Below are 27537 nucleotides of genomic sequence, written 5' to 3'. Positions count from 1 at the left end.
TTTTAAAATAGACATTTGAAATAGGAATATAATTAGAAGGCTTAAATCTGGGAAGTTTTGAAAAAATCCCACTTTTAAAATATTATTGTACATTTAATACAATGTATTTCACTAGTTGAAAACTATTTTTAAAATGTTTCTTCCTGAACTCACTTGAATTCTGGTGTCATATTGACATGATGCATTTTCTCAATTACGTGGATATTTTCCCCCGAGCAAGCTAGCACACTACAGTTTTTGCAGAGAAAAGTAATTAATGATGGATTGTCTTTGTACTGTTTGGCAATACTTCTCTTAATTTTCATTTTCTTTTCCATTATGCTTTGCACCTGTAATTCCAAAATCTGCACAAAGAAAAGGTCAACGTTTAAATTTTTTAATACTCTTATTAAAGTAAGTCACATAAAATCTGGAGATATTACACAATGGTAAGAGTGTGAACTTAGTTTGTGGTCTTGGAAATAAAAATGGAGCACAAAAAGAATTTAGTATATAATCAGCCTAAATCTAAATAAAAAGAAATCGCAGAGAAAAAGTCATTCTGATGAATGCCAAGAGAAATGTATAAGATTCTTATCCTGTTCCTAGAGGTTGGCATGATTTTAGGAGACTTTCAGTTAGGCAGAGCCTATATAGGATATGAAAACTAGATTTCACTTTATGTGTCAACTCTCAACTTTTATTAATGTTGCCTGAGCACTAGTTAAGAAGTATCCTTAAACTGGAAGAATGGAGATATTCTCCCAGAGTTTTTTTTTTAGGTAGGGCCTTTAAATAGTGAATGTACCCTATTACACTTTCATCTCTGCTTTTCCATTTACTTGAGGGTACTCTAAGGAAGGCAAGAGTCTTTACCAAAGATCTAGAAAGGAAAACAAGTCTGGGATTTCCAAGAATTGTCAGGTGCCCAGCCCCCAAGTCCATGTGGAAATGGAATCCCCAGAGTCTTATGTTGGTAGTATTAAGAGAGTGGGAACTTAAACTGGTCATGGTTCCTGCAGTGCAGCCAGCCTTTGAGAAGTGATTGCGTTAGAGTTTTTAGAGTGGAGCCTGCTTGCTTGAATCATTGTGACTTTATAAGGAAAGAGACCACACATGCAATCAACTGCATGCATTCTGGCATCATTGGCTATAGCTCAGGAGAGCCCTCACCAAAGCCTTTTCTAGGCTGTTTGGATCTTGGGCCTCCAAACCATGAGTCCAAACAAAATTCTTTCTTTCGAAAGTTGCTGGTGTCAGTTATTTTATTATATTACTGAAAGGCTGACTCCTACAACATTTTATTATAGAGACTGAGGAAATTTGACCCTTGAGCTGCAGAGATGGAAGAACTAGTCTTCAGTCTTCAGACTTTAAAAATACTTAACTCATTCTCTTAAGATACTAACTGTGAGATAGTAACTTTTGAGTGTCATTATTTGGTGGGATAAGTTGGTACCTGGAAAATGTTTGGTTCGCTTTGTCTTTAAGGGGCTTTTTAAATACAAGTTTGTATGGAAACCTGGCCAGGAAGCCTTGGAGTTGGTTAGAGCTTTGCACACCAGTTTGAAAGCATCCATTTCCTGAAACTCTATTTAGGGTACAGCCAATTCCAATGTTAAGAAACTAACATTCACACACATATGCAAGGGTGTGAATTTTCTTCTAAATGGATTGTTTGCTATTATAGTAGTTACAGTCTTTAATTCAGTGGTATGAAGGATTTCCTGAAATATTGCAGAAATATATACTTTTTCACTGTATTCCTTCACACAATTCAAATAAGTCTGTGTTAGTAAATTGAGGTGCAGCTAGATGACATATTACATATTTTTAATCATTGAGGCTAATCACTGAATATCACTCTAAGTAGTCTTCAAATACTTGTTATAAGGGATTTGTCCCTATATCATCCAATTTCAATTCTCTAGTGCTTATCTCTATATTATATGTATGGTGCTTTTTAATTGTGGTTTATTTTGTCTTCTACAAACCCTTCCAGGCATGATAGAAAGTTTCTTGTGGAGGAACTTTTGTCTGTATTACTTGTTCTCTGGTCCTAAAACATTGCCTGATACGCTGTGAACAATTTGGAAATACATTGGGAATAAAAATAACACCTATAATAATGGATTAGGTCCAACTAAAATTACCAGATCATGTCGAATGAGTGAATTGTACTAGTCTTTCTAAATCAAGGGCAGCTTATATTTATTATAGTTTGTTTCATGGGAAGGAGCATAAGACTCCAGGATAATTCTCTGTCTACCACAATCTTGATATTTTGTGTATGAATCTGGCCTATGTACAACTCCTTAAACAGAACTTTATAATTCAGCATTTGAAGTAGCCACAGAGATATTAATGACAAGCACATGGAGAAATTTTTAGATGAGACAAAATTCAGAGCTGGGACAAAGCAATACCTTATGTGCATACTCTTCTGGTTTCATGTTTTGAACACAGTCAATAGCTTTATACATCATCTTCTCTCTGAAATCATTAACTGTCTCACGTTCAACCACTCCAGAACCACTGTGAGCAACCAATATGTAGGTGCTCTCCTCAGCTCTGGCTCGACCACGGGCCTGAGAAGATGAGAAAAATCAAGTTAACAAAAGGCTGTGCTTTGTAACAAATTCTCTTGGGTTTGGTCTGGAAAGGTATTCATTGGTCTGCATTACAAATTCCAACTGATAGTTCCACTTTAAGGAAAGTTTGCTGTTGTCTATTCCCTGTGAGTCAGCTCAATAAGACTTAAACATACTTTAATATACAACCCAAGTCCAGAGTTCTGATGGTCCAGTTACCATGACAACTTTGAAAGTAAGGATACAGGTTGACCCATTTAACAAGGAGATGTACAAAACACTATGCTGAAAATGAACTTTACAACTTCAGTGGGTTGGGGTAGTTGTGGAGGTGGAAGGGAAGGAATGGTAGGGGGAAAACAAAGGATGAGGTAACAATGCTCAATAGGAAATGTACTCATTACCTTGCTCATGTAACTGTAACCCCTCTGTACAGTATTTTTACAATAACAAACATACAAAAAACTTTGAAAAGTCTCAACAACATATAACCATTCAGTCCAGCCTCAAAGCTACTCTGCAAATCCTAAGAACCAAAAGTGGTTATTTAGATCAGGGAACTTAAAGAGTTGATCTGTTCCAGAATTCCTAGTTTAAACTCAGAGCACATCTTCTGCTGAATACATGGTTGGTACAGAGACAATTTCCTATACACCTATTAATAGTATTATTGTCACATGCATGTTAAGTAGTAGTAGCTGTAGTGGCCTGGCTCAAGAACATGTCAATTGCAATACCATCAAGGAAAACACAGGAGAACCCAAGTTGTGTGATTCCTTAGAAAAACAAAGTCAAAGTTCAACAAAATGAACACCAGGCAAAAGGGGAGAGGTAGCATCATGGAGAGAGGAGCAGACAAATACAGAAAAGTGAGGGAGAAGAATGCAGTCAAGACTTCAACGTATAACCTACAAAATTAAGAAAAGTGAGAGAGAAGGCAGGCTGGGAAGTGAGAATGTTGAAAGGGGTGATATGATCCAGATGTACTGTATTCATAAACTGCTTTGTTAAGTGGGAAGTCGTTTGTATAACTACTTAAAGATAATAACAAAAAAAGAAAAAATTCACTGAGAGTAACAAACCTCTGGTTATTCTACTGAAAAATTGCTTCCTAATTAGATGTCTGTCTAGGTAGATTAGTGTTCCCTGACTTGCCTTCCATCGGAGGGTGCAATTGAAGCTCTGAGCAAAAACCTTCTGTGAGTATTGTAGAAAGAATAAGTATTATATCTATTATCATAATTCCTGGACATACTCAACAAATACTAACCACAATTTTGTTAACATGGATGTATAAGAGATAAAGAAAGATTGCAATGGAAACTTCGACTAAATGAATTTATTCATGCCTTGCATTTCCAAGACTGCTCACGCCTGACATTTGGAAAATTTTGAATGCATAGAAAATTCAGACAAATAGGGGAGAGTGTGTTCCTTTGTCAGACATGTGATTGTGTGGTTCAGATTCCTGATTCCATGAAGACTTTGTGCATGTCCAAGAGGTCTTACGGAATGAACAGGCCTGTTTTGATTCTTGCAAATGGAGCCAATGTCATGATCCTAGAAAGTGTCCAGACACAAAAGCCACAATCATAGAGGAATTGTTGATTAAAACTACAACAGGTATTTGTTTATCATATATATTAAAAATGGTAATATGAATGGCAATACTGTACAATTTTTTAAAAATTGCTCTTTTAGCAGAAAAAGTGATACTTAAGAGCAAAGAGGTGTTTTCTGTCATTTTACTAAAAGAAAGCAACAAAACTAGGAAGGCAGGAAGGCAACTTAATAGGCCAAATAAAAGTATTTGAATATACCTGGACCATGGCTATTTCATTCGTGACGAGACCATAACGGATAATGACATTACATTCTTTGATGTCCAGACCTTCTTCTGCTACTGTGGTAGCGATAAGCAGATTTATTTTTCCAGTGCGAAATTTCCTAATGACTTCTTTTTGTTCATTCTGTGGAAAACATTTTAATAAATTAAATTTTGTGATGCTAAACACATTCAAATCTTCTAATTAGGAGAAGAAATAATAAATTGCAACTGGTCAGTGTAAATCAAAGGATTAGATCATACACGGATTTGCTGCCATCTGTTTTTGGCATCGAACAAAGACATGATGGTGACACAACATTTGATTTCCAATCTGGGATTACCACACAATAACAAAAATATTTCCATCCTCCAGTCTGGAGGTGGAAAGACCGGCACTGATGCCAAGGAAAAGAAATTGACGGTTGATTTGGGAGGCAGAAAGGAGTTGGCTGAGGAGAGGTTACAGACATGAGAAGCTGAAATGGGCTTTTCTTTTCATTACATCGACGACAGAGTCTTTCATATTCAGAGAGTAAGTTTCAGCGATACTTTCTTTAGCCTGATGAGTTCTGAATCACAGAGAAAATGCTCGCTGTATCGGTCACTTTAAGACTCACTCAGGCAAGGAGCATATGGGATATTCTTGAAAGAACACATGAGACACTGAAAACATTGGCTGCTTCCAGGAAGAGAAGCTGGAAGACTGGAGAGCAGTGTTCAACTTAACCTCTTATTAATTTTCTGAGGAAAAATGTATGGCTTACTAAAAGGGGCACTATAAGTAAAAATGAATGAATAGCCTACTAGAGATATAATTACAAGTAATTCTTGGTGAAAAACCTAAATCTTGAAAGAATAAAAAAATACATTAAAAATTATGTCCACTGGCCCTTGCATAAGAGAATAACTAAGCATAAATCTAGTCTGATATGGTCAGTGATGTTTTATTTTCATTTGTACCCTCACCAAAGTTGTCAGTCAAGTTAGCCTTTAATGCCCTTTCATGATCTCTTTTGTTTCTATGTATTATACAAAACAAACCTATCTGACCAGCAATGGGTTCACACATCCTTTTCCCTGTCTTTCTTAGAGGCAGCACAGGGGCTATTTGATGCCTGACTGTTATAGAACTCAGTAGAAAGGCCCTGCTAATACTCTCTCCCCTGGGTCCTCATGTCTACTGAGGCAAGCTTACCAGCCCTTGAATGTTAGCAGATGTCTGTACCTGAATTTTGTGAAGTTATTTTAATATCAAAATTTAGGCACAATGTCAAATCTTTAAATCACATCAGATAGACTCCTACTTCCTCTCCTAATGGGTGAGTCTACTCCAGTGTACAAGGCAAGGCCTGAAAGAATGAGAGAATATGCCCTGTATTTTGATGTGTTGCCTCCATGTCTGAAGGAGATAAACTGAGACTTTTAATTTGCATGTCACCTCTTTACAATAGTCGCTGAGGTCACCTACAATAAAAGTAATAACATTAAAGCTGGTAAATGTAATAAAAACTGAAAAATAAGACCCAGAGTGAAGCTATACAGAAGTATTACTTGTAAGGATTAGCAGAGGCTGTCAGAACTAACTCCTGATTTGCCTTCAAGCTTTCTGGAAGCAAAACTGGGAAACACATTAAATAAAATAGCTCTTCTATAAGAAGAAAACCAAATCTGGTTTATTACCCAAGGAAATGTGGTTTCTCTGGCATTAAATTTTAGAAACAACAATAAAGTAATTGCATGTTCAGGGTATAATGAGAATGTGTATATAATACCAAGAACTTTTTTCCTAAAACAAAAATAAAAGCACTAAAATAGGTTTAATTCGTTACATTTAATAGAATGATGGTGACTCTAAAGACACTGAAGTATCCTCTTTGCTGGTAAGACTCCATGTGACTTCAGTTTTCAGAATATTTAACTCATTCTTTTACTCATAGTGTTCATGTCTGCAAGAGCTGTTTCCTCTTCAAGTGATACATTATACTACTGACTGTGTGTACTGTATAGTTTCTTATTGTATATACACTATAAACAATATACAAGTATATATGTACACTGTTTAGAAACTATATATACTCATACTGTATATAATATATACTGCATATATACAGGTATATATGCTATATATGTATATATACTATGAACAGTATATACACTGTATACAGTATCACAGTATAGAAATTATATGCACACAAATATGTATATATACACTGTGTACACATATATAATTATTTATATGTACTAATTGTGATTACAGCATATATATTGTAAATAAGGCAGGTGCTGGTGGCTCATGCCTGTAATCCTAGCTACCTAGGAAGCTGAGATCTGATGATCAAAGCCAGCTTCGCTAGAAAAGTCTGGGAGATTATAATCTCCATTAATCACCAAAAAGCCAGATGTGGCAGTTGGCTGAAGTGGTAGAGCTCCAGTCTTGAGCAAAAAAACAAAACAACAACAACAACAAAACCCAACAAAGAAAAACACAAGGCCATGAGTTCAACCCCAAGTTTTATGGGGACAAAAACAAACAAAAGCTAGGTGCCAGTGGCTCATGCCTGTAATCCTAGCTACTCAGGAGGCTGAGATCTGAGGATCATGGTTCAAAGCCAGTCTGGGCAGGAAACTCCCTGAGACTCTAATCTCCAATAAACTACTAGAAAACCAGAAGTGGTGCTGTGGCTTAAGTGGTAGAGGGCTTGTCTTGAGCTGAAGGGCACAAGGACAGTGCCCAAGGCCAGAGTTCAAGCCCCACAACCAACAAAAACAAACAAACATGTCGATATTTGCTAGAAAATCATCCATTTCTTCCAGATTCTCAAGCTTATTAGCATAAAGGTTTGAGAAGTAGTCCCTTATAATGTTCTGAATCTTGGTTGTTTCTGTGGTGATGATTCCATTCTCATCTCTGAGTTTGTTTATTTTGGTGTGTTCTCTTCTTTTTTGTTAAGGGTCTGTCAATTTTGTTAATTTTTTCAAAGAACCAACTCTTGGTTTTGTTTATTCTTTCTAGTTTATTGGATTCTAATTCATTTAATTCTGATTTAATTTTAATTATTTGTTTCTATCCACTGATTTAATTTTGGTGCCCTGCATCTTGTATATACATTTTTATAATTTTGGGAGGGGAAGGGATATAACAAAATGCTTATATAAGGATACAATTTGGGGAGGGCAGGAGGGAGGAGTTGCAGAGGTGGAGAGGGAAGGGATGGTAGGGGAAAAACAAAGTAGGAGGTAACAAGGCTCTATAGGAAATGTACTCATTTCCTTACTCATGTAACTGTAACCCCTCTGTACAGCATTTTTACAATAAAAGAAACCCAAAAATACAAAAAAAGGCAATAAAATCTCTAAAAGAGCATAAAACCTTTTAAACCTCTATATCTAACATTGCAAATACTTTAACTTTTCCAAGTTTTCTTATGAAATTCACCTATGTAACCATCTTTTTTGCATAGTTCTAATGTAATATACACATTTCAGTAAAGGTCTGAATTTAACACTTAACTTTATACAGTAGCCCTCAGTCTCCAGTGTTATTAAAAGTCACATACTTTCACATACTTAGGAAGTTCCTCCAACTAGGTGAAAAAAATGATTCCAGTGACAGTGCTTAGCTTATCAAATATGACAGACTAAGCTCATAGTATATTCAAGCTTTCCTCATAGAACAAGTGCTTTACCCTATCACTATGTTTGCTAGGTGGTGAGCAAATTGATGAAAATCATGACAGTTTAAGAAAAAGAACAACACAACAATTAAATAAGTAATAAGGATATTTATACCTGTGTCATAGGCTTGAACTCACTGCTATGTCCAGCTCCAGTCAGATGGTGGGCTTTAACTCCCACTTCTGCAAATTTTTCATTTTCAGCAATCCACTGGGAAAGAGCATATGTACTTTGTCTTGTTTTTGTGAAAATTATTCCCCGAATGGATTCAGCAGTCCTAGTATATTGTTCCAATATAGTGTTTCTTAACTTGGTGAGTTTTTCATTTTCATATTTTGGGTCTTCAGCCAATGTTTTCAACATGTTCTTGTTTTCTTTGAGTAGTAAGTATAATTATTAATGTCAATTATATTAAGAGAGTTATTTAGCATCATATATATGCCAAAACATCATTTTGACATCACAAATAATAAAATTTTTATTGGTTGGTTAAGGAATTAATTTTAGAAAGTAGTTTTTAAAGGTTATTGAGCCATCTCAAGTAAGCCTCCTGCTTCCTTGAAGAATAACTTCCACTTCAACCAGCTCTTATGTGCAAGCTAGATTTAGCTTATAAACTTATAATGGTGTAGATGAATGGAGAGGTGAAGTAGGAGAGAATGTAGTCAAGAATTCAATGTGTATTCTACAAAATTAAGAAGAGCAAGGGAAGGGGTGGGGAAGGGAGGATTGGGTAAAAATTTTGAAAGAGGTGACATTGATCAAGATGCATTATATTCATAAACTGCTTTGTTAAATGATAACTCCTTTGTTCAACTACTTAAAGGTAATTTCAAAATTAAAATTATAAGCACTTTTGCAATTTTTCTACAAAAACAATTTTAAAAGAAAAATTTTAATGTACACAAATAATTACACAGAAAATGTTTGTGTAACGAAGCAGTAAGAGTTGAATTCTCTATAGTTAATCCTGTGCTATGCCTCATAGCCAATAGATTCTAGTTAGCAAATTAATTTTCACTTTTACAATAAAACTGGATGATCAATTGACTGATTATGAGGATATAACCAATTACTAATCTGTCTACACCAATTAGAAATAGCCCTATAGTCTCCGTAGGATTTGTTCTTTCAAAAATATACTGTTATTTTATTTTTTTAAGTAGTTCTACAAAGGAGTTTCAGTTCCATGAGTCAAAATATGAGCTATGAGTATGATTCATCTTGACCAATGTTGCCCCTTCAATATTTCTTCCCCATTTCCCCACTCCCAACCTTGCCTAAGAGTTAACTAGTTTTACATAATGTAATATAGTAAATATATAGTGAATACAGGTTTTCTCCCCTTTCTCCCTCCATTCATGATCACTTCTCTCCTTGCCTGCCCTCCCTCTCCAAATGAATCTTTGGAGAGCATTTTTCAGAACCCACAGGAAATAGAGAAGTGAATGTGTAAAACTCTTCAATAGGTAGCACTGAATCTTACCAAAGAATAAATTGATGAGAAATATGTCTGTGGCATCGAGTTTCAAAGGTTTCTTTAAATTGCCCTCCTGTTTGTCATCATTCTCACTTTCATCATTGTCTTCTTCTGCAGCTGCAATCTTCTTTTCTTTCTCATCAGTGTAGAAAGACTCAAGGTGTTTATAGGCATCAATCATTCGGATTGTGTCATTAATTTGGAGGGCTTCATTGTACTTCCTCAAGTGTTCTGCACAGACCCGATCTTTGCGATTGCCTTCTTTAGCAGCTGTGAAGGAATTCATTATGTGTCTGAAAAAATGAGCATGTAAACCCAAAAACCTGTGCTATGAACTCAGATATATTAGGATTCCAAAACCAGCTTCACCTCGGTTTTGAAATGAGCAAATGAAGGCTCCAAGTGTTCCTTGGGTTCTAAAAAGGGGCAAGTTTTCCAGTTCCTATGCTTGTTATGTGAGCTCTACACTAAGAATCTGGATCTGAGCCACAGGAAAGAGTATGGGAAATTTATTTGTAGAGTCTGCCTCTGGACACAGAGCTTTTAATAGTTCTCTTAATACTTCAAGTATACAATAAATGATACAGAAACTTGGATGAATTGATAGTCCTTTAGATAAGGAATTGAAGTGTGCTTATGTTTGTCTCCCACAGAAATTCGATTTCAGATTGCACATACTTTCAGTTTGCTTGTGAATATGTGGCACACTCATTGGAAATCTTGGTGTAAATATTGGACAATCTGTTAGAGAGAATCACAAAAATCTAAATTACCTTTTTTCTCCATTTGAATGGCCCATTGCTCATAAGTCTGAGTTCCAAACTCTGACATTGGATTTAATTGGCAGTAGGTTTGAATCCTTGTCATTATTTCTAGAAGTTTCTCTTTAAATGGATACTAAAAAAAATCAAACATTTATCATTATCTGTTACTTAACAAACTTGTTAAAATAATGCACATTATAATAAATTTGATTCAGAATTGCTCTGTGAATAAAATCACAGGATAATCTCAAGACGATTTCTTTGTACATTACATTTATTCTTGTCAGCTGGCTTTTGACTCCTACCATTAAGGCACACCAATGTTGCCTTTGAATTCCCAACTTAAAGTTTTGAAGAAAATAAAGGTAGCGGACATTAAATAAGGGTAATTTAAAACCATACTGAAATATTGTCAAATTATTTAGAAAGCCTACTATCTAATGTAAGAAACATTTATCTGGCTTCAATATTATTTCTATTGAAATAGAGGGTCAAGGGTGTTTGAAAATACCCAGAATGACACTCCTTGTATAAAGTTCAGTCAATCAAAATGTTTTGGGCCCTCTAGGAATCTGGTGACTAGAAAAGAAAATGAGAGGATGTGGGAAACTGGCAGTGTATTGTCCCTTGTCTGAGTGAGGTCATGAAAATTGGTGCCTTTGCTAATTTGTACTTTTTCTTGTTATATTTCAAAGAAAAGTATATAAAAAGTTAAATAAGGCAAAAAGATGGTAACTGTTTTAAACTAATCTGAGAAATATTGATTTGGGGTTTTTTTGGTGACTATATATAGAAGCATGTATTTAAGCTTATCGAGCAAAACTGAGCAAATATCACATAAGTGAAAACGCATAAAGTATATATCCAAATGTGTTAATGCAACTAAAGTAGATAGTACTCTTTTTCAGAATTAAAAAAAAATGTATGGGCCAGAGATACAGTTTAGTGGCAGAGCCTTTGCCTAAATGATCAAGGTACTATTTTCAGTTACTAGCACTGGAAAATAAAAATAAATAATAGTAAAATAAAATAAAGAAATTTGTGGAGTTTGTTTACTAACACTGGTATAGTGCCTACTATATTTCAAGTTCAACATTGTATATTGCACACATATCTTATCACTAATCCAAATATCCTTATAAGGTAGAATTTCAATGTGAGATAAATTTATTATTGTGTTTATAAAGTTAATCATGTTTTTAAATTTTACAAGAGGAACTAATTATTCATCATAATGTACAAATTTATTCTAGTTGGCTTTTTACAATAAGTGAAAATATAATCAGAAAATTACCATTAAATGCATTATTTTACTTCTTTGCTATGGCAATATCTTCCTAAGAAAATAAATAAGTAAAAATATGCCTGTCAGGATTTCCATTATTATTGCCAATTGTAATCTGATAACAAGAAAATAGTTGCATGTAATGTGAGAATACCAATCCTAGAAATTACTTGACAGTAAAAAAAGAAAAAAAAGAGGGTAAATTACCATAATCCATAATCCCTCCAGTTTGCTACATAACTCTCCCCAACTCCATACTACTATGAATCCAAGGCTCACAATGAGCTATTTTTTTCCTTTAAACAAGAAATTTGAAAAGAGGATGGCAGAGATAATCAATAACAATGCTTTGATGGGCAATAATCAGCTTTAAAAAGCATAAAATGGTAAGCTGTTTGCTTAACTTTCAAAATAATGATTACTCAGATGTTCACTACAACAGTCTTTACCATCTCTGATTGAATGTGGTGTTACCACTCAAACAGAAATAAAATTTAAACACATACTTCCCTTGTGTCATCTGCAATTGAAAACTTCTTGCATGGCTCTTTTACTTGACATTTGAGTTGGTCAAGATTATCTTTTACTGTTTGAATGGTAAATGCATCAAGATTGGCACATATCTGGAAAGAAGACATTTTTAATAATCAAATCATTACTGTTTCCTTACAATTGATTCAGTCTAGCTTTTGCAATTTGTATGTTATCTATAACATGAATATGTAACATAAAGCCTAAGTAATGTATAGCATTATTTGTTTTACTGTGGATCTGATTAATCAATGTGTATTAATATTGTCCCAATATAGCAACAAGAAGCTTCTAAATCACACTGTTGGATAATTTAGGAAAAGTGTATTGTTTTCATCTTGTAAACTTTACTTTGTAATTGGAATACTAGACATGAGAAAATACGGTAAGTTACTGAGAGTGACAAAGAACTGCTATATTTTCAATCACATCTATACATAAAAAAGACAATGCAAATGAAGAAATAGCTTTAACTCTTGTATCTGAAGTTAGTCCTTAATAGGACTAAATAGGAGTTAAGTCCTTAAGTCCAGAAATAAATTACATCTTGAAGTCAAGATAAATTTATGCCTCTGAATACTGACCTCACTAATGCTTTTCATTTACTGAATTTAAGTTAAAAGAAAGAAGTTATGATTTAAATGTAATTGTAAGTGCCAGTATGTTTCTTGGACTACTCTGTTTCATATCACACATAATACACCATAATAGTGTTTTATATAGTATTACCATTTGAGGCAGCTATTAAGTTTATCTTTAAAGAAAGAGCCTCATAACTTTATTTCCAACTTAATCTGAGTAACCCAAATTCTTAGAATGACAAATATCAGAAGTCACAGAAAACCAAGCAGTTTAGAAACCCATATACTAAGATGTCATATTTTATGAATATACATCTTGAAGTTTAACTAGAGAAGTGAAAAGGTTGAAAAGAAGGCATTCTGTTTGTCTTAGTTTCCCATTAATTATATGAACTCTTCACAATTATTATATTATTTTATGTCATTGCTGTTTATTAAAACCTATCACTGTTTTGTTGGTGACTGTATATTTACTATAAAGAAAACAGCTTTTATTTAAGTGCTGATCATGTCCCTTGAACTTTCAACTGCCCAAGAAGCATGTGCAGTTTTTCCAGCTATTTTGGTTATATGAAAAGCTGACAACTTACTTTCAAAATGTGTTTTTCAGCTTCTGTTTGATTTTTGGCCCCTCCAACGCCAGGAGAAGCTGTGAGTCCTAGGATCTGAGGCAGGGGAACTATTGGTTTGTTTTCCTTCTTGAGGCTATTGTTTTTTACCTTCTGTTTCAAATAACGCCTCATGATGTTGTTGTAGACAGCTTCTTTCTTGGTGTGATGACATTCATCAATGATAATGAGGGAAAAGTCTTAAGAGAAAAATAGTCAAAGTGTTTGTTTTCCCATAGAGAAAGTTGAGACTGGTGGGCTGAGCTATTCTGGAGATTTCTTTCTTTTTTCTTTTTAATTGTGAAAATACCGTACAGAGGGGTTACAGTTACATGAGTAAGGTAATGTACATTTCTTATCAAGCATTGTTGCCTCCTCCTTTGTTTCCCCTTTGTTCCCCCTTGCCATCCCTTCTCTTCCCCACCCCTACCCCCCTGCCAAAGTTGTAAAGTTTGTTTTTATGAGACTGACTAAAGTTTGGTTTTAGACATAATGTCGTGTACATCTCATTGTTGAAATGGCTCCACCTGTATCCCTATTTAAACAATTTGTTTTTTCCCTTCCCCTCTCCAAATTATACCAACATCAAATACAGTGAAAACAGGGGTTATACCATGGGGGAGGGACATACAAAGCAACAAAGAAATCATCTTATAAAAATGTTAGAAACAATAGCAAGAAAGAAAAACCATTTGAGTCCTTATCTTGGGGTATATTTTGCTTAACATCAACTTATCTGACCATTTCTACTTGTCTCAGACATATACTAGTTATTGCAAATAAGGGAAACCATGGGACCTATGTTTCTTTGGGCCTGGCTTAGTCCACTTAATATAATTTTTTCCAAGTCTTTCCATTTCCTAACAAATGGGGCAATGTCATTCTTTCTGATGGAGGCATAGAATTCTATTGTGTATATATACCACATTTTCTTGATCCATTCATCTACTAAGAAACATCTGGGTTGGTTCCATATCTTAGCAATGGTAAATAAAGCTGCAATAAACATAGTTGTGCTGGTAGCTTTAGTGTGGTTTTGTTTGTGATCATTCGGGTAAATGCCCAAAAGTGGGATTGCTGGGTCATAGGGGAGCTCTATGTGGAGTCTTTTGAGAAGCTCCATACTAATTTCTAAAGTGGTTGAACAAGTTTACACTCCCACCACCAATGCAGTAGGGTTCTCTTCTGTCCACAAGCCCTCCAGCATCTGTTGTTATGAGAGTTCTTGATTATAGCCATTCTAACTGGGGTGAGGTGGAATCTCAATGTTGTTTTGATTTGCATTTCTTTTATGGCCAGGGAGGTTGAGCATTTCTTCATATGTCTACTGCCATCCTTCTTTCCTCTTCAGAGAAGTTTCTCTTTAAGTCTTTAGCCCACTTATTTATTGGGCACTTATTTCTTTGAGGATTTGTTGTTGGGGATTTAATTTTCTGAGTTCCAGGTATATTTTAGATATGAGATCCTTGTCCATTATATGGCTAGTGAAGATCTTCTCCCAATCCATGGGATTTCTATTGATCTTGCTAGCTATGTCCTTTGCCATGCAGAAGCTCTGCAATTTCATACAATCCCATTTGTCCAACCTTTCTTTGATTTGTTATGTTTCTGGATCTCTATTAAGAAAATTTCATCCTGTGCCAATAGGATTTCTCCTATTCCATCCTGTAATTTTTTCAGGGTGTCTGCTTTGATGAAGATTTATTTTTATGGGCTCTGTAATAGCATAAGCTCATTCTTCTCAGTAAAGGAGAGCTAACGGTATGAAATACTTACACATACCAAAGTTCACGCATAAAAATCACAAAACTACTCTGTTAGAATTAAACCCTGCTTCCTACATGGGATTCACAAAGCTCATAGTGCTAAAATATGTTAGAAAGAAAAATTCATATCCTTCTTTGTTCAAAAACAACCTCTTAAGACAATACTTTGTTCTTTAATAAAGTATTCAATTTTAGACTCATAATTTTTATTTTTACTATATCAAATGAAAACTTCATCAATAATAAGGAGGGATAATTTTGACTTGTTATGAATTGTATCTATATCTATCTACCTATCCATCTATCTGCTTATCTGTTTATTTGTCCATCTACTTACCTATGTGTTGTATTAGGGTTTTTTAAATATATTTTTTTATTATAAAAATATTATACAGAGGGGTTACAGTTAAATGAGCAAGCTAATGAATCCATTTCCTGTGGAGCATTGTCACCCCCTCTTTGTTTTTCCCCTACCATCTCTTTTCTCCCCACCTCCCCAATTGCTCTCCCTGCAAAGTTGTAAAATTCATTTTCAACATAGTGTCTTGTACATCTTGTTGTTAAATTGATCATCCCATATCCTTATTTTAGCATTTTGTTAATAGGGTTTGAACTAAGGCCTTCTGCTTGCTAGAAAGCCACTTTACTACTTGAGCCACACACTCAGCCCGTTTTTGTTTTAGTTATTTTTTTGCTTAATGTCTCACATTTTTACCCTGGCTAGCCTCAGACCAAAATCCTCATACTAATGGTTTCCCACATAGCTGAGATTACAAGTTTAGGCCACCATACCCAGCTATTTATTGGTAAGGGTCTTACAACTTTTTACCTATGGTAGCTTGGAGTTGTAAGCCTCCTGATCTCTACTTCCCAAGTTTCCCAAAGTATCTTAGAGTATAGGCATGCACTACCACGCCCAGTCTTACATTTAATTATTGTAATTGTTTTTACTCTTCTCCTGCCTTTCTTCTATCTTTTTAATCCATTCTGTACAAAACAGAAAATAAAATGTTTTTTGAAATATGAGTAGAAAGGTAGTTCTCATAGTATTAATTAGAAAATTATGACAGAGACAAATTAAGAGTGCAGTGAAAATTTGATGTGATAATGATATTCGGTGGAAAACTAAAGTGACATAGTTAAATTTTGATCTTTATTATTTTTTCTCTCAGAAAGTAGAAAATTTCCATTAAATATAATAAAATGGAAGGTATTCTAAATCCGGGTTATTTTTATCAACATTTAAAGATTGTCTAACTAATACAGACTCTGTGAATACTACAACTACTACTATTATTGTAATTATATAGTATTATATAGAATTATATGGTAATTCTTCTTTTTCTAAAATAGAACATTTCAACCCACCTGACAACTGGACACCAGCATCTTCTCCGTTTTCCAAGTTTACGAGGGAGTTTTCAAGGATTTGAGCTGTACTAATAATAACATCATAGGTTTTGACAACTTCTGGAAATGATATTTTCAGTTGAGTATCACCACTTAATTTCATAATATTATACCATTTCTTCAAAAATGGTTTGAACTCTTTGTCAAAGAGCTGTTCTACTAGTATTACCTTTAAAAAATATGAAGATTTAAAAATGAGAGAAAGAGAGGAAGAGGGAGAGGGAGAGAGAGGAAGAGAGAGAGGAAGACGGAGAGAGAGAGAGAGAGAGAAAGAGAGAGGAAATACCACGTCAAATACAGAATGCTGGTTAAAGGCTTAATGTGTTACAAAAATAATTTACATTAATAGTTAAATTTGCACTCTAACGTAAGCATTATCCCTTGCATCAGCTGTCAACGAACATTCATTACATACTTGCTACACAGACATTATATTTGGAAAACAAAAAATGTTTAAGAAATAGGTGATACCAGGTATTGGTGGTTCATCCTAGCTACTCAGAAGGCTGGTAGGGACCTGGAAGATCACAATTCAAAGATAACCCTGGGTAGAAAAGTCCTTGAGACTCTTCCTCCAATAAACCATCCAAAAGCTGGAGTGGAGGCATAAACTGAAGCAGCAGAATGCCAGTTGTGATTAAGAAGACTAAGACAAAACAAACCAGGAGAACATAACACAATATAAACTTATCCCAGAGGAGGAAAAAACAGCTGACCCTCCCCCCACCCCGCCCCGATAACACACAATGTTCAGAGGGAATTTGGCTGCAGTGAGCCATGCCGGTGAAGAGATAATGAGGCCATATAAAGAGAGTTTATTTTTTTAATTTTTAGAGCTGGTCCAGCTGTGAACACCTAGGAGTATTTTGAATTTGTTATAACAGTTTACAGAATCTTCACAACTTGCATTGTTATATAATAATAGTTGCATTATTCATCCCTATGTTGTTGTCGCTGTTGTGTGTGATGGCATTAGGCCAGAGACAACATGTCAAAAGAAGGGACTAGAAAGAGCAGGGAAGAGCGAAGACATCTGCAAGAATGGAAAGGCTCTGCGAGAATGAATGACTGGAATCATTTTGGTGACTGAGCAAAGATAAAACAGAAAATAGGCTTGGCAAGGGAAGGGGAAACATTTCATCCTTTTCAGCTAACTCTTGCTGCTGATGGTGGCTGATGGGCACCTGCATGCTACACATCAGAAGGCACATGGAATACCTCCTGGAATGGGAGAGAGGTAAGCCAGGCCCCATGAAGGGCCCATCCCATGAGGATTTATACAATGAAAACCCAGGAGTTTATACTATGGAAAATACAGAATTGGTTGGGAGAGAGTTTGAAGAGTAAGTTTCAACAAATACACCTTCTATTCCTCATAAAGAGACTGATAATGGAATCGATGGTCACCTTGCCACTGAGTTCTATAAGTCACCATTTTTACCTGAGACAAACCCCTGTTTGGGGTTAAATAAGGGCTATGTGGCTGAGAAAGACAGCACAGGAAAAGCGCTGTTCTGCCTTAGTATTCAGTTAGGAAGGATGAGCGGAAGAGCTCCTAAGGAATTCATGAATGGAATCACAATGGACTTAAAATCAGTAATCAAGGCTGTTGAATGAAAGATCAACCATTACTATGGAGGGGTAATGAGAGAAACTGCATTTAGTGTTTTAATTAAAGTACCTAAATAACTTAACAGATTTGTCAAATAAAGATTCCTGAGCTCCAGGACCCATCTCTAAGGACAGAGCCTTGAAGCCTTTATGTTCCCATGTGACATTTAAGCTTTAAATTTTGAGTCCCACAGCTCTTATCTCTCTCTTCCACAAAGCCATTTCTGAGAATAGCCTTTCCTTTGTATAGACTTAGGGAGTAATCCAAGAAGGAAGTCAGAAGGAAAGATTCTGAGGCAGAGAATCAATAATAAATTCAGTTTAGAGAGCTAGCATGATCCAGAAGGAAGAGCGTCAGCCCTGAAGAGACTCACTTTAGGAACTGTGTGTGTGACAGTGACTATGTCGGAGTCATCTCTATTCTTTTTCAATAAAATAAGAATGATGTTAATTTATTATAGGGATGTGAAAGTCGAATGAAGAACCTAACTTACTGCAGGCAGAAAACCTGTCCTTTCTTTGAGTAGTACAATATGTTGGAAAGAGAAAATCATTTAGCTTAGGAGAACAGAGTTCAAGTCTCATCTCTGCTGCTTATAGGCTTAGTAACTCCAACAAACTATTAAAAGTCTCAGAAACTCAGCTTTCAGACAGGGAGAAAAAGCATAATTACTACCTTATAGAGTCACTTTGTAGAGTTCATAAGATAATATACATGAGAATGCTTTAGAAATTTGAAGGAAATATTGTATTGTCAACATATACCTCCCATCTTTTCCTAAATTACAGATTCCTTGAGAACAAATTCTGCTTTTGAGTGCTTTCATGCTGGATAACACAATTAAACATTTACTTTAGCATGGAGTGACAGAGCAATGAGAGGTTCTGCCCATTACAGGTGAGTCAAAACCTTCCAGAGAAACAGCATCCTTTGAGCTGCCTTGGGAGATCTCAAGTTGTCACAGGAAATAACAGGAGCTGGATAATCCTGATCATCACTCTAGGTGGATTTGACTTCCTACTGAAGGCCACAGAGAAAGCCAGATGCAAGTCTGACATGGCTAATTGGAAGGTTTGTGGTCTTCTTGGAGTCTTTTCCTGAGATGTGACAGAGTGTCTGCCAAGACTAATCAAACCCAACTGCTAGCTACTTCTGCTGAATCATATGGGACTGCTTTGTAGCATCTGAAGGAACCTGGGATTTATCTCTCATGATGTGGAAGTCCTAGATAGGAAATGGAAAGTCTGGGTGGGCAGGTGGTGTTTTCATTTCTCCCTGCATTTGAAGGCTATAACTTTAGAAAGAATGGAGGAAGGGAGATGAGAATGAATAGTGCTTGGGAGCAAGATTTCTCTTTTGTGGAGCAAGGGTTATAATACCATGTTTTAGGATGAAACACAGAAGGCATATTACATTGACTTATTAGGATGGATATTTCCTGATTCAGACATCATTAAAGCTGAAGTTACTTTAAAATTCAGATAAATAAGATAGATGGCAAACAATTACAATATAGCCAAGAGAACAGTGGAAAGATTTCTAGTAATTCTTAGAACAAAACAGTAAAGAAGCAGATAAAGGAGTAGCTATGTTCTTCAATATTCCCACAACAATTCAGTGGCTATAAATGATGAGGATAGATTAACACTTAGTATATGTAAATGTTCTTGTGTAAGAATCATGTAGATTTGATAGGATCAAAGATTTCTGACTAGAATAGAGCATTGAGAGAAAGAAATCTTATAGAAGGTATATTCAATACTTTAAAAGGGATATAAATGATTATATGAGAAAATGATATGAAGAGACAAACATAAGTATCTGAATTTAAGTTCAAACATTAACTTCATGAAAATAAGTTAAGAGAGCTCTACCTTAACAGATTTTCAAATGAGGATAAGTCTGTGATGTCAAAGTAAACATAGTATTGTCTGAGTGTCACACCTTATCTCTCCTGCACTCTGCTTCTGTGGAATTGGATCTCTAGCTCTGAATACTGCAGTCTTAGATAAATACTTGGAAAACTAAGATACCATGGAATAATGCAGGGTCTACAAACCATATTAAGGAACTATTGTTATTTATTCCAGGGGATAAAAGAAATTACCATAAGACTCAGGATGCTGTCTCCCTCTCTGCCTTGCTGTTGCAAGGCAGAATTTATATTCAGTTTATTACATGTATAGCAAATGTATTATAATATACCATGGATGACATCTTCAATGAAGTATCTATGATTAAAGAAACTCTAAAAAATATTGTGAGCTGAGATTCTCAAGATATTTTGTGTTCATTCATACATAGATATATATAATGATAACTTAAATCAGGAGTAGTTAACTTTTACTATAGCTGCGTAAATGCAATCTTTGTATATAAGTTACAGATATTTGATTTAATATTCTAATTTTACAGAAAATTTAACTGTAAGGTTAAAAATTTAGATAGAAAATAGAAACAAATATCAAACATAAAATAAATTATACTCAAACTAAATTTGTGATTCATTGCTACACATATTTTTCTTTAAAGGTTCAGAATATTAAAATGAAAAGGAGCTAATGATGTTTCACTTGTTTCATTTGAATACCTTATTGACCAGTACTATAACTTTCCCAAGTTCCGATGCTTGCTTCTTTTTGTCCAAGTGGTCCTTGGCAATGTAAACAGCCACTCTAGTTTTCCCACTTCCTGTAGGCAGGCAGATAATTATATTCTTTCCTTCCAAGGCTGGTTTGGCAACTTCCATTTGGTAAGGCCTAAGCTGTAGTTCTGGCTCAGGTGAGGCTCTTTCTGCCACCTTCTCTTCATCTGAAGGGAGTTAAGTCAAGAAACAAAGAGAATAGACAATAAAACAAGTAAGTCCAAGAAGGTTGAAACAGAATATGTAAGCCCCTTGGTTTGTAGAGTCCTTTTCCTCTGTGCTTCAAACTGCTCTATTTCCTATTTGCTATACCACAGAGTGTTAGCCCCCTGTCCATACTTGTAGGATATGATCCAGGCAGTCTATCATATGGAAGCGGTCTAGGGTGAGGGTGAAGATGGAGTGAATTAAAAGCACACAGACTTCAGTAGGGGGCAAGATGTGTTTCAGAGTGGGCAAGGCCAAGAGAATTGTTACAAAGGGCAGGCAGAAGTGTAGACTTGGCAGTTCATGTTGCTAATGTATTATATTTCTTGTTTTACCAGTACACTCTGCTCATTTCTTTTAACCCTTTCATCCATATAACAACAATAACTAGTGAAGTAGGACTTGTTATTTATCCTTGATCTGGATTCTTTTTTTTAAATAGTTTTTTATTGTGAAAATACTGTACAGAGGGCTTACAGTTACATGAGCAAGGTAATGAGTACATTTCTTATCAAGCATTGTTGCCTCCTCCTTTGTTTTTCCCCTACCATCCCTTCCCTCCCACCTCCACAACTACACTCACCCCAGTCTAAATTGTAAAGTTCATTTTTCAACATAGCGTCTTGTACATCTCATTGTTGCAATGGGTCCACCTATATCTCTATGTAAACATTTTGTTTTTTCTCTTCCCCTCCCCAAATTTTACCCACATCAAGTACAGTGAAAACAGGGGTTATAGTGTGGGTGAGGAACATCCAGCAACAACAACAACAAAAAAAAAATCACATGGTACCTTATAAATACACTAGAAACAATAGCAAGAAAGAAAAAAACCACTTGTGTCCCTATCTTGGGATTCATTTCCCTTAACTTAATCTTATCTGGTCATATGTACATAGCATTTGACCTTTTCTATTTGTCCCAGACATATACTTGTTATTGCAAATAAGGGAAACCATGGGACCTATGTTTCTTCGGGCCTGGCTTACTTCACTTAATATAATTTCTAAGTCTAGTCTTTCTATTTCCTAACAAATGGGGTGATGTCATTCTTTCTGATGGAGGCATAGAATTCCATTCCACATTTTCTTGATCCATTCATCGATTGAGGGGCATCTGGGCTGGTTCCATATCTTAGCTATGGTAAATAATGTTACAATAAACACAGTTTTGTTTTGGTTTTAACTTTTTGATGGCACAAGGGTTTGAACTCGTGATCTTCTGCTTACTAGCCAGGCACTCCACCACTGACTCATACCATCAGACTTTTATACTGTCTCTTTAATTAAAAAAATTTTTTTTGTGTGCAAGTCTGGGGCATGAGGTCAGGGCCTGTCCACAGTCCCCGAGCTTTTTTTTGTTCAAGGTTAACACCACTTGAACCACAGCTCTGCTTCCGGCTTTTTGGTAGTTTATTGGAGGTAAGTCTCACAGATTTTCCTGGCCATGCTGGCTTTGAACTGCATTCCTCAAATAGTAGCCTCCTGAGTAGTTAATACAGCAACCATGAGCCACTAGCACCCAGCTTTATTTATACTGTCTGTTTTTTAGATAGGGTTTCATTTCCTTCCTAAGGTACACTCATATACTTCAATCCACCTGTTTCAGATTTCTCATTTTGACTAGATCATGTAGGTGCCAGATCTCCTAACCCTCAGTTGAGAAGGGATCTTATGAACTTTTCTGTCTGGGTTGCCATCAAACTATAATCCTCCTAATTTCAGCCTTCTAAGTACCTAGGATTACAAGTATCCTAATTAGCTTTTGCAGCATCCTCCTTAGCTTTAGATAAAAGCTGAAATTACTATACTTCACTTTTTCATCACTTGATCTTTGGGTCTTTGAGTTCAAATAGCTCCCTCAAATACCTAAGTCCACAGGTTCTCACATCTCATATAAAATATATATATTTGCATATGAATTTATAATACCCCTTCTACTATAAATCATCTTTAGACTACTTAAAGCACCTGTTGCAATATAGATTTGTGTAAATAGTTGTGATACTGTATTGTTTAGGAAATAGAGACAAGAGTATTAAGTTTTCAAAATAATTTCGATCTTCTTTGTTTAAATCTGCACGTGTGTTGACTATTCACCTGGGTGCATACTTGTGTATGCATATGTAAAGTCTTCCTTCCTTCCTCAGTTAAACTGATAAGCAGCATTTCCCTCCTAGCCTTTAATTTGGTAGGCTTTCTTTGAAAGATGAAACAATTTTGTAACATCAAACTACATTGTGACTAAATTTCCCATTTAGGTTTGAATTGTGACCTTATTACTTCCTGATATGTCTATCTCCATGTATTCATGCTGTTTCCAGAAACTGTAGAGGACAATATAATACAATCATTTCCAAGTTAACAAATATTTTTAAGAATTGAAAACATAACTTAATGTGATGGAGGTTAAAAGAATATAACAACATATCTTGGTTTAGATATATTTTATTTTTTAATCTAGATTAGCCAAGAGGAAAAGACGTAAAAAAATGTATAAGCTTACAATGTGGAATTTAGTCAAACAAACATTATGTCAGTTTCTACACCCAGGTTAAAATTTACATTATCATGAGAAAAAATAAAATGACAGCACCAACCAGAATTTCATCCCACATGAAATAAGTGTTGTTCTTACCAAATCCAAATAAAACTAAGCTAACATAATCCCATTAACTCCTAAGAACTTGCTGATGAGTCCATTTTAATCACTGGCTGATTCTATTTAAATAGGTTTTAGTTTGTTGTGATAGTGCTATCTGAACAGGTAGGAAAATTCACACCAAACATCACTTAGTAAAACTCATCTACTGACCCAGCAGGAAATTTGCTATCTGTATGGATGAGTAAAGACAGATGAGCTATACTATTAAGCTATTATTGCTGATTCACTTCATTTGATCTTCATTTAAAACTCACAAGGCCAACAGCAGTTAAAATACACATGCATGAGATTTCTTTCAATGTTGGTTTTGAGCTATTTTGTATTGATCACCTTACATTCATGTAAGGTTCAAAATTATTTAAGAATAACACTATTTTTTACTTTAGGGAGCTTATAGAATCCTAATATTTTACCTTCATTAGAAGAATTTATTACATAACTCTTCCCAAAAGAGCCAAAATATTTATAAAGTTGTTAATTAATGGAGAAAGTCTGCTAAAAGATAGCAATATGTTTTCTTCCTTGAATTTCACTCTAGGTAAATTTTAACATAGATTTTTAAGAATAATAAGGGATTTCCTTTCTCACACATGTTTATGTTTGAAGAATCATTTCCTTCTCTTATATTTACTACAAAAGAACTTGAAAGGAGAAAATATATTTTTTATTTTATTTTTATTTTATTTTTTATTTATTTTATTTTTATTTATCTTTCCAAGGAATTTAAAACCAAGTTAAGTGAGTAAAATGTCAGCCTGACTGCACTACACGTGTAAGATATTTACAGTACTAATTAGTTTTAAAAGGGTTAGAATGGTAAACGGCTATCATTTTTAAAATTTAACTCTAGAACTTAAGTCAAAAGACTTAATGCTACTTAACTGGTCACATACCACTAATTCATTCTGTAGTAAATATTGACTGTGTGACTATTAGTTGTCATGTACTGCCAAAAAAATATATATATATATATTTTTTTCCCCACAAAGAACTCAGTATATGGAACGCTAGTGCTACTGTTTACGATATCTGGGTTTGGCATAATGGTCATACTAGCTACTCAGAAGACAGAGGTGAAAGGATCCCAGTTCAAGGCCAGGCCAGTCAAAATGCTAGTGGATACCCCATCTCAAGGTAATAGTGACTCACACTTGAATATGGGGCTAGGTGGGAGGCATAAGTAGGAAGATCAAAATCTGAGCCTGCCCTGGAAATAGAAAAGTAAGGGAAAAAAGGGCATAGGCATGGCTAAGTTGGTAGAACTCCTTTCTCGCAAATATGAGGCCCTAACTTTAAACCTTAGCATTGCCAAACTAAAATAATAGATGTAATAATTCATCTAATTAAAGTTCAGATTTAGTAACAAATGCCTACTTCTGTACTGTGTGGCTTTTATAGGTACTCAAAATCCTAATATCCTAATATTTCACCTCCATAAAATTATATATATATACATATAAGCCTATATGTGTATATGCATATATATGCCTAGATAAATTAGTTGCTTGATAAATTATTAGTTCAATAATAGTCTTTAGTTTTGAGTTAAGACTAGGAGATTGGATGGGCAGCCTCACGTTTAAAATGCATAAAAACAGAGCAGATATGGTAGAAGTTAGAGTTGGATTCAATGTGAGAATAGCATCCAAAGGAAAAGAGCTGGGTGAGTGCTAAATATGCCGCTTGATTCTTGTCTTATCACATCCTCTGACACAGGGATGAAGAAATTATTCCTATAAACATAAAAAAAGAATTTTCTCTTCTCTGTCACCAGAAGGAGAAACTGGGCTGGAATCACTGAGTCTGGAGCCAATTCCCCTTATAAAAGATATGTTTGGGTTCTTATTTGTTTGTTTATTTTTGGCTTTCTCTGAAAAGCATAATCAATTGCATACAATAAAGAAAATAGTATTTCAGGATGCATAGGCTTTGAATTACATTGTGCAATTCAAAACAAAACACAAAAAACTGTTGCAGACCTCAAAATTATATCATACAAACGGTCAAAAAAGAAATCAAATAGGGTTTAAATAATAATATTCTATTGGAACTACACCATGTGGCAAATTTCATTCTCACATTGATTTTGACAGCTGAGCTATTCTTGGAGAGAAAAGGTCTGTCACTGCATGTGTTTGAAATCGACAAAGTATTCTTTTACCTATAGTGTGCAACTACGGAAAAATACATGATTTCAGTTGGACAAATATTAATAGATATTACCTCAAAATAGGAGTACACACCAGGCCAATGTACATTACCACATTTTTAAGACGGGAGTATATATCTCTAAAAATGGGAAATGAAATTTTTTCACAATGTAATTAGAATAGTTAAACTCTAAAAGGACCAATGATCAGATTTTGCTGTGGTCTAATATTTGCACAGAGAACATGCCCTGTGTAAGCTCACATTCAGCGTACCATGTCTGCAAGTTGGATAACGTCTTTTTCAATGTCAATGGCAAAGGTTAAAATACAATTGCAAACCCCGTAATACTTTCCAGTTACTCAATATATCTTTACCAATTTACCAAAATTTCTGATTGAAGATTTTGGCTTGAGCTTAACCTGGGGCGGGGCGGGGGGGGGGGGGGGAGAAATGTCATAATTTCCACAAGCTGAAAATTTTACTGCATACTCTGCAAAGTAATTCTTTGTCCCTAAACACTGATCTATCTAGGATTTCAAGTGTGTCCTTTGAAAATGTGCTCTAAAATATGTATTTGCCTTTGTAAATGTATTTGCTTTTTCAAAGTAGATTGCACTCAGTTTTATCACGTCTTTCACGCCACATTGAAGACTAAAAAATCAGCAAATACATTTGCTAACAGCTCTCAATAGGCAAAATGCCCCGCAAATAAAGGATACGTTTTAGATAATTTATCAAATGAATGAATATTGTTAAAAAGCCCTTACTTAGACAAATAAGAATGAAGACCACATCCAGAAGCTTAAAATCAGCCATATAGATGTTAACTATTGGCTGGGGTATATTTTTAGTTGTACCATCAATAACTTGCAACAGAAATGTTAATTATTAAATTTTAACAGTGTTATGACAAGGACAGAAAAACAAATACAATCTACAGAAATAAGCTTACATCAAGAACTTAATAAGCTCTAACTGAACTGGACAGAAAATGAATTAACTCTTTTAAATTACAATTAAAGTTATGACTGACTCCTGGTTACTTGATTTTCTCCAAATGAACTTGTTCTTAAGAATACATAAGTAGAAGCAGAGGTACAATATAGGAAGAACTTAGGGAAATGACAACCTTGATACTAACTGTCTTTCCTGTAAGACTTACTGAAATCTATATTTCTATAATTCTGACAAGGCAGGATGATAATCTAAATTATACAATACTTTGTAAGTGGAAACAACTCAACTATAAATAAAGAATAAAATAATGTTTTGGAACGTGTCGGTTTTCTATTGTTTCTTAGCTGTTCACATTGCAAAGAATATTTTGGTCATTTGTTACTTTTACTTACGAAATATTTCAAATATATAGATAAAATTATGTAATAGATATCTAATAACTCATGGCCCATAGCCAAAAGATGTTAACCTCCTAACTCAGTAGTAGTAATCACAGAATATACTATCAAAGAATATAAAAGAATAGTTTGAGTCCACTGAAATGACAGATTAGGAAAACTAATAGGAAAACATATTTAACTGATGAAGGAATAGGGGGTGGGAACTAGCACAGCCTTCTACTGCTACTGTGTTTACATCCAATATGAAGAACACTATGGGGAATAGCTAGTCAAGTTTTCAACTCTTGACCAAAGTATCTCATCTTATACTCCTATTGTAGAGCTGTGTATACAAAATGAGACTCTTTTAACTGTATGTGTAATTTCTAACCTTTCTGTTTCCTGGGTGTTGTTGGTTATCTGT

At 34.9% G+C, this 27537-nt stretch overlaps 1 protein-coding gene across 1 annotated transcript in view; it reads right to left on the bottom strand.

Moving 5' to 3' along the window:
* Ifih1 (interferon induced with helicase C domain 1) overlaps positions 1–27537 on the bottom strand; it is a 54492-nt gene that overhangs the window by 1694 nt on the left and 25261 nt on the right. Inside the window, exons 5-14 of the mRNA XM_042699487.1 lie at positions 20701–20921; positions 16457–16667; positions 13305–13522; positions 12109–12225; positions 10327–10450; positions 9560–9823; positions 8188–8447; positions 4391–4540; positions 2406–2567; positions 154–344 (exon numbers count right to left, since the gene is read on the bottom strand). Of these exons, the coding sequence (XP_042555421.1) occupies positions 154–344; positions 2406–2567; positions 4391–4540; positions 8188–8447; positions 9560–9823; positions 10327–10450; positions 12109–12225; positions 13305–13522; positions 16457–16667; positions 20701–20921 (1918 nt within the window). The remainder of the gene's footprint in view (positions 1–153; positions 345–2405; positions 2568–4390; positions 4541–8187; positions 8448–9559; positions 9824–10326; positions 10451–12108; positions 12226–13304; positions 13523–16456; positions 16668–20700; positions 20922–27537) is intronic.

Source organism: Dipodomys spectabilis, unplaced genomic scaffold, assembly GCF_019054845.1.
Source record: "Dipodomys spectabilis isolate Male_0828 unplaced genomic scaffold, ASM1905484v1 ptg000256l, whole genome shotgun sequence".
NCBI lineage: Eukaryota > Metazoa > Chordata > Mammalia > Rodentia > Heteromyidae > Dipodomys > Dipodomys spectabilis.
Note: the sequence above shows the minus strand (reverse complement) of the source record. Positions and strands in the feature narration are given on the sequence as shown.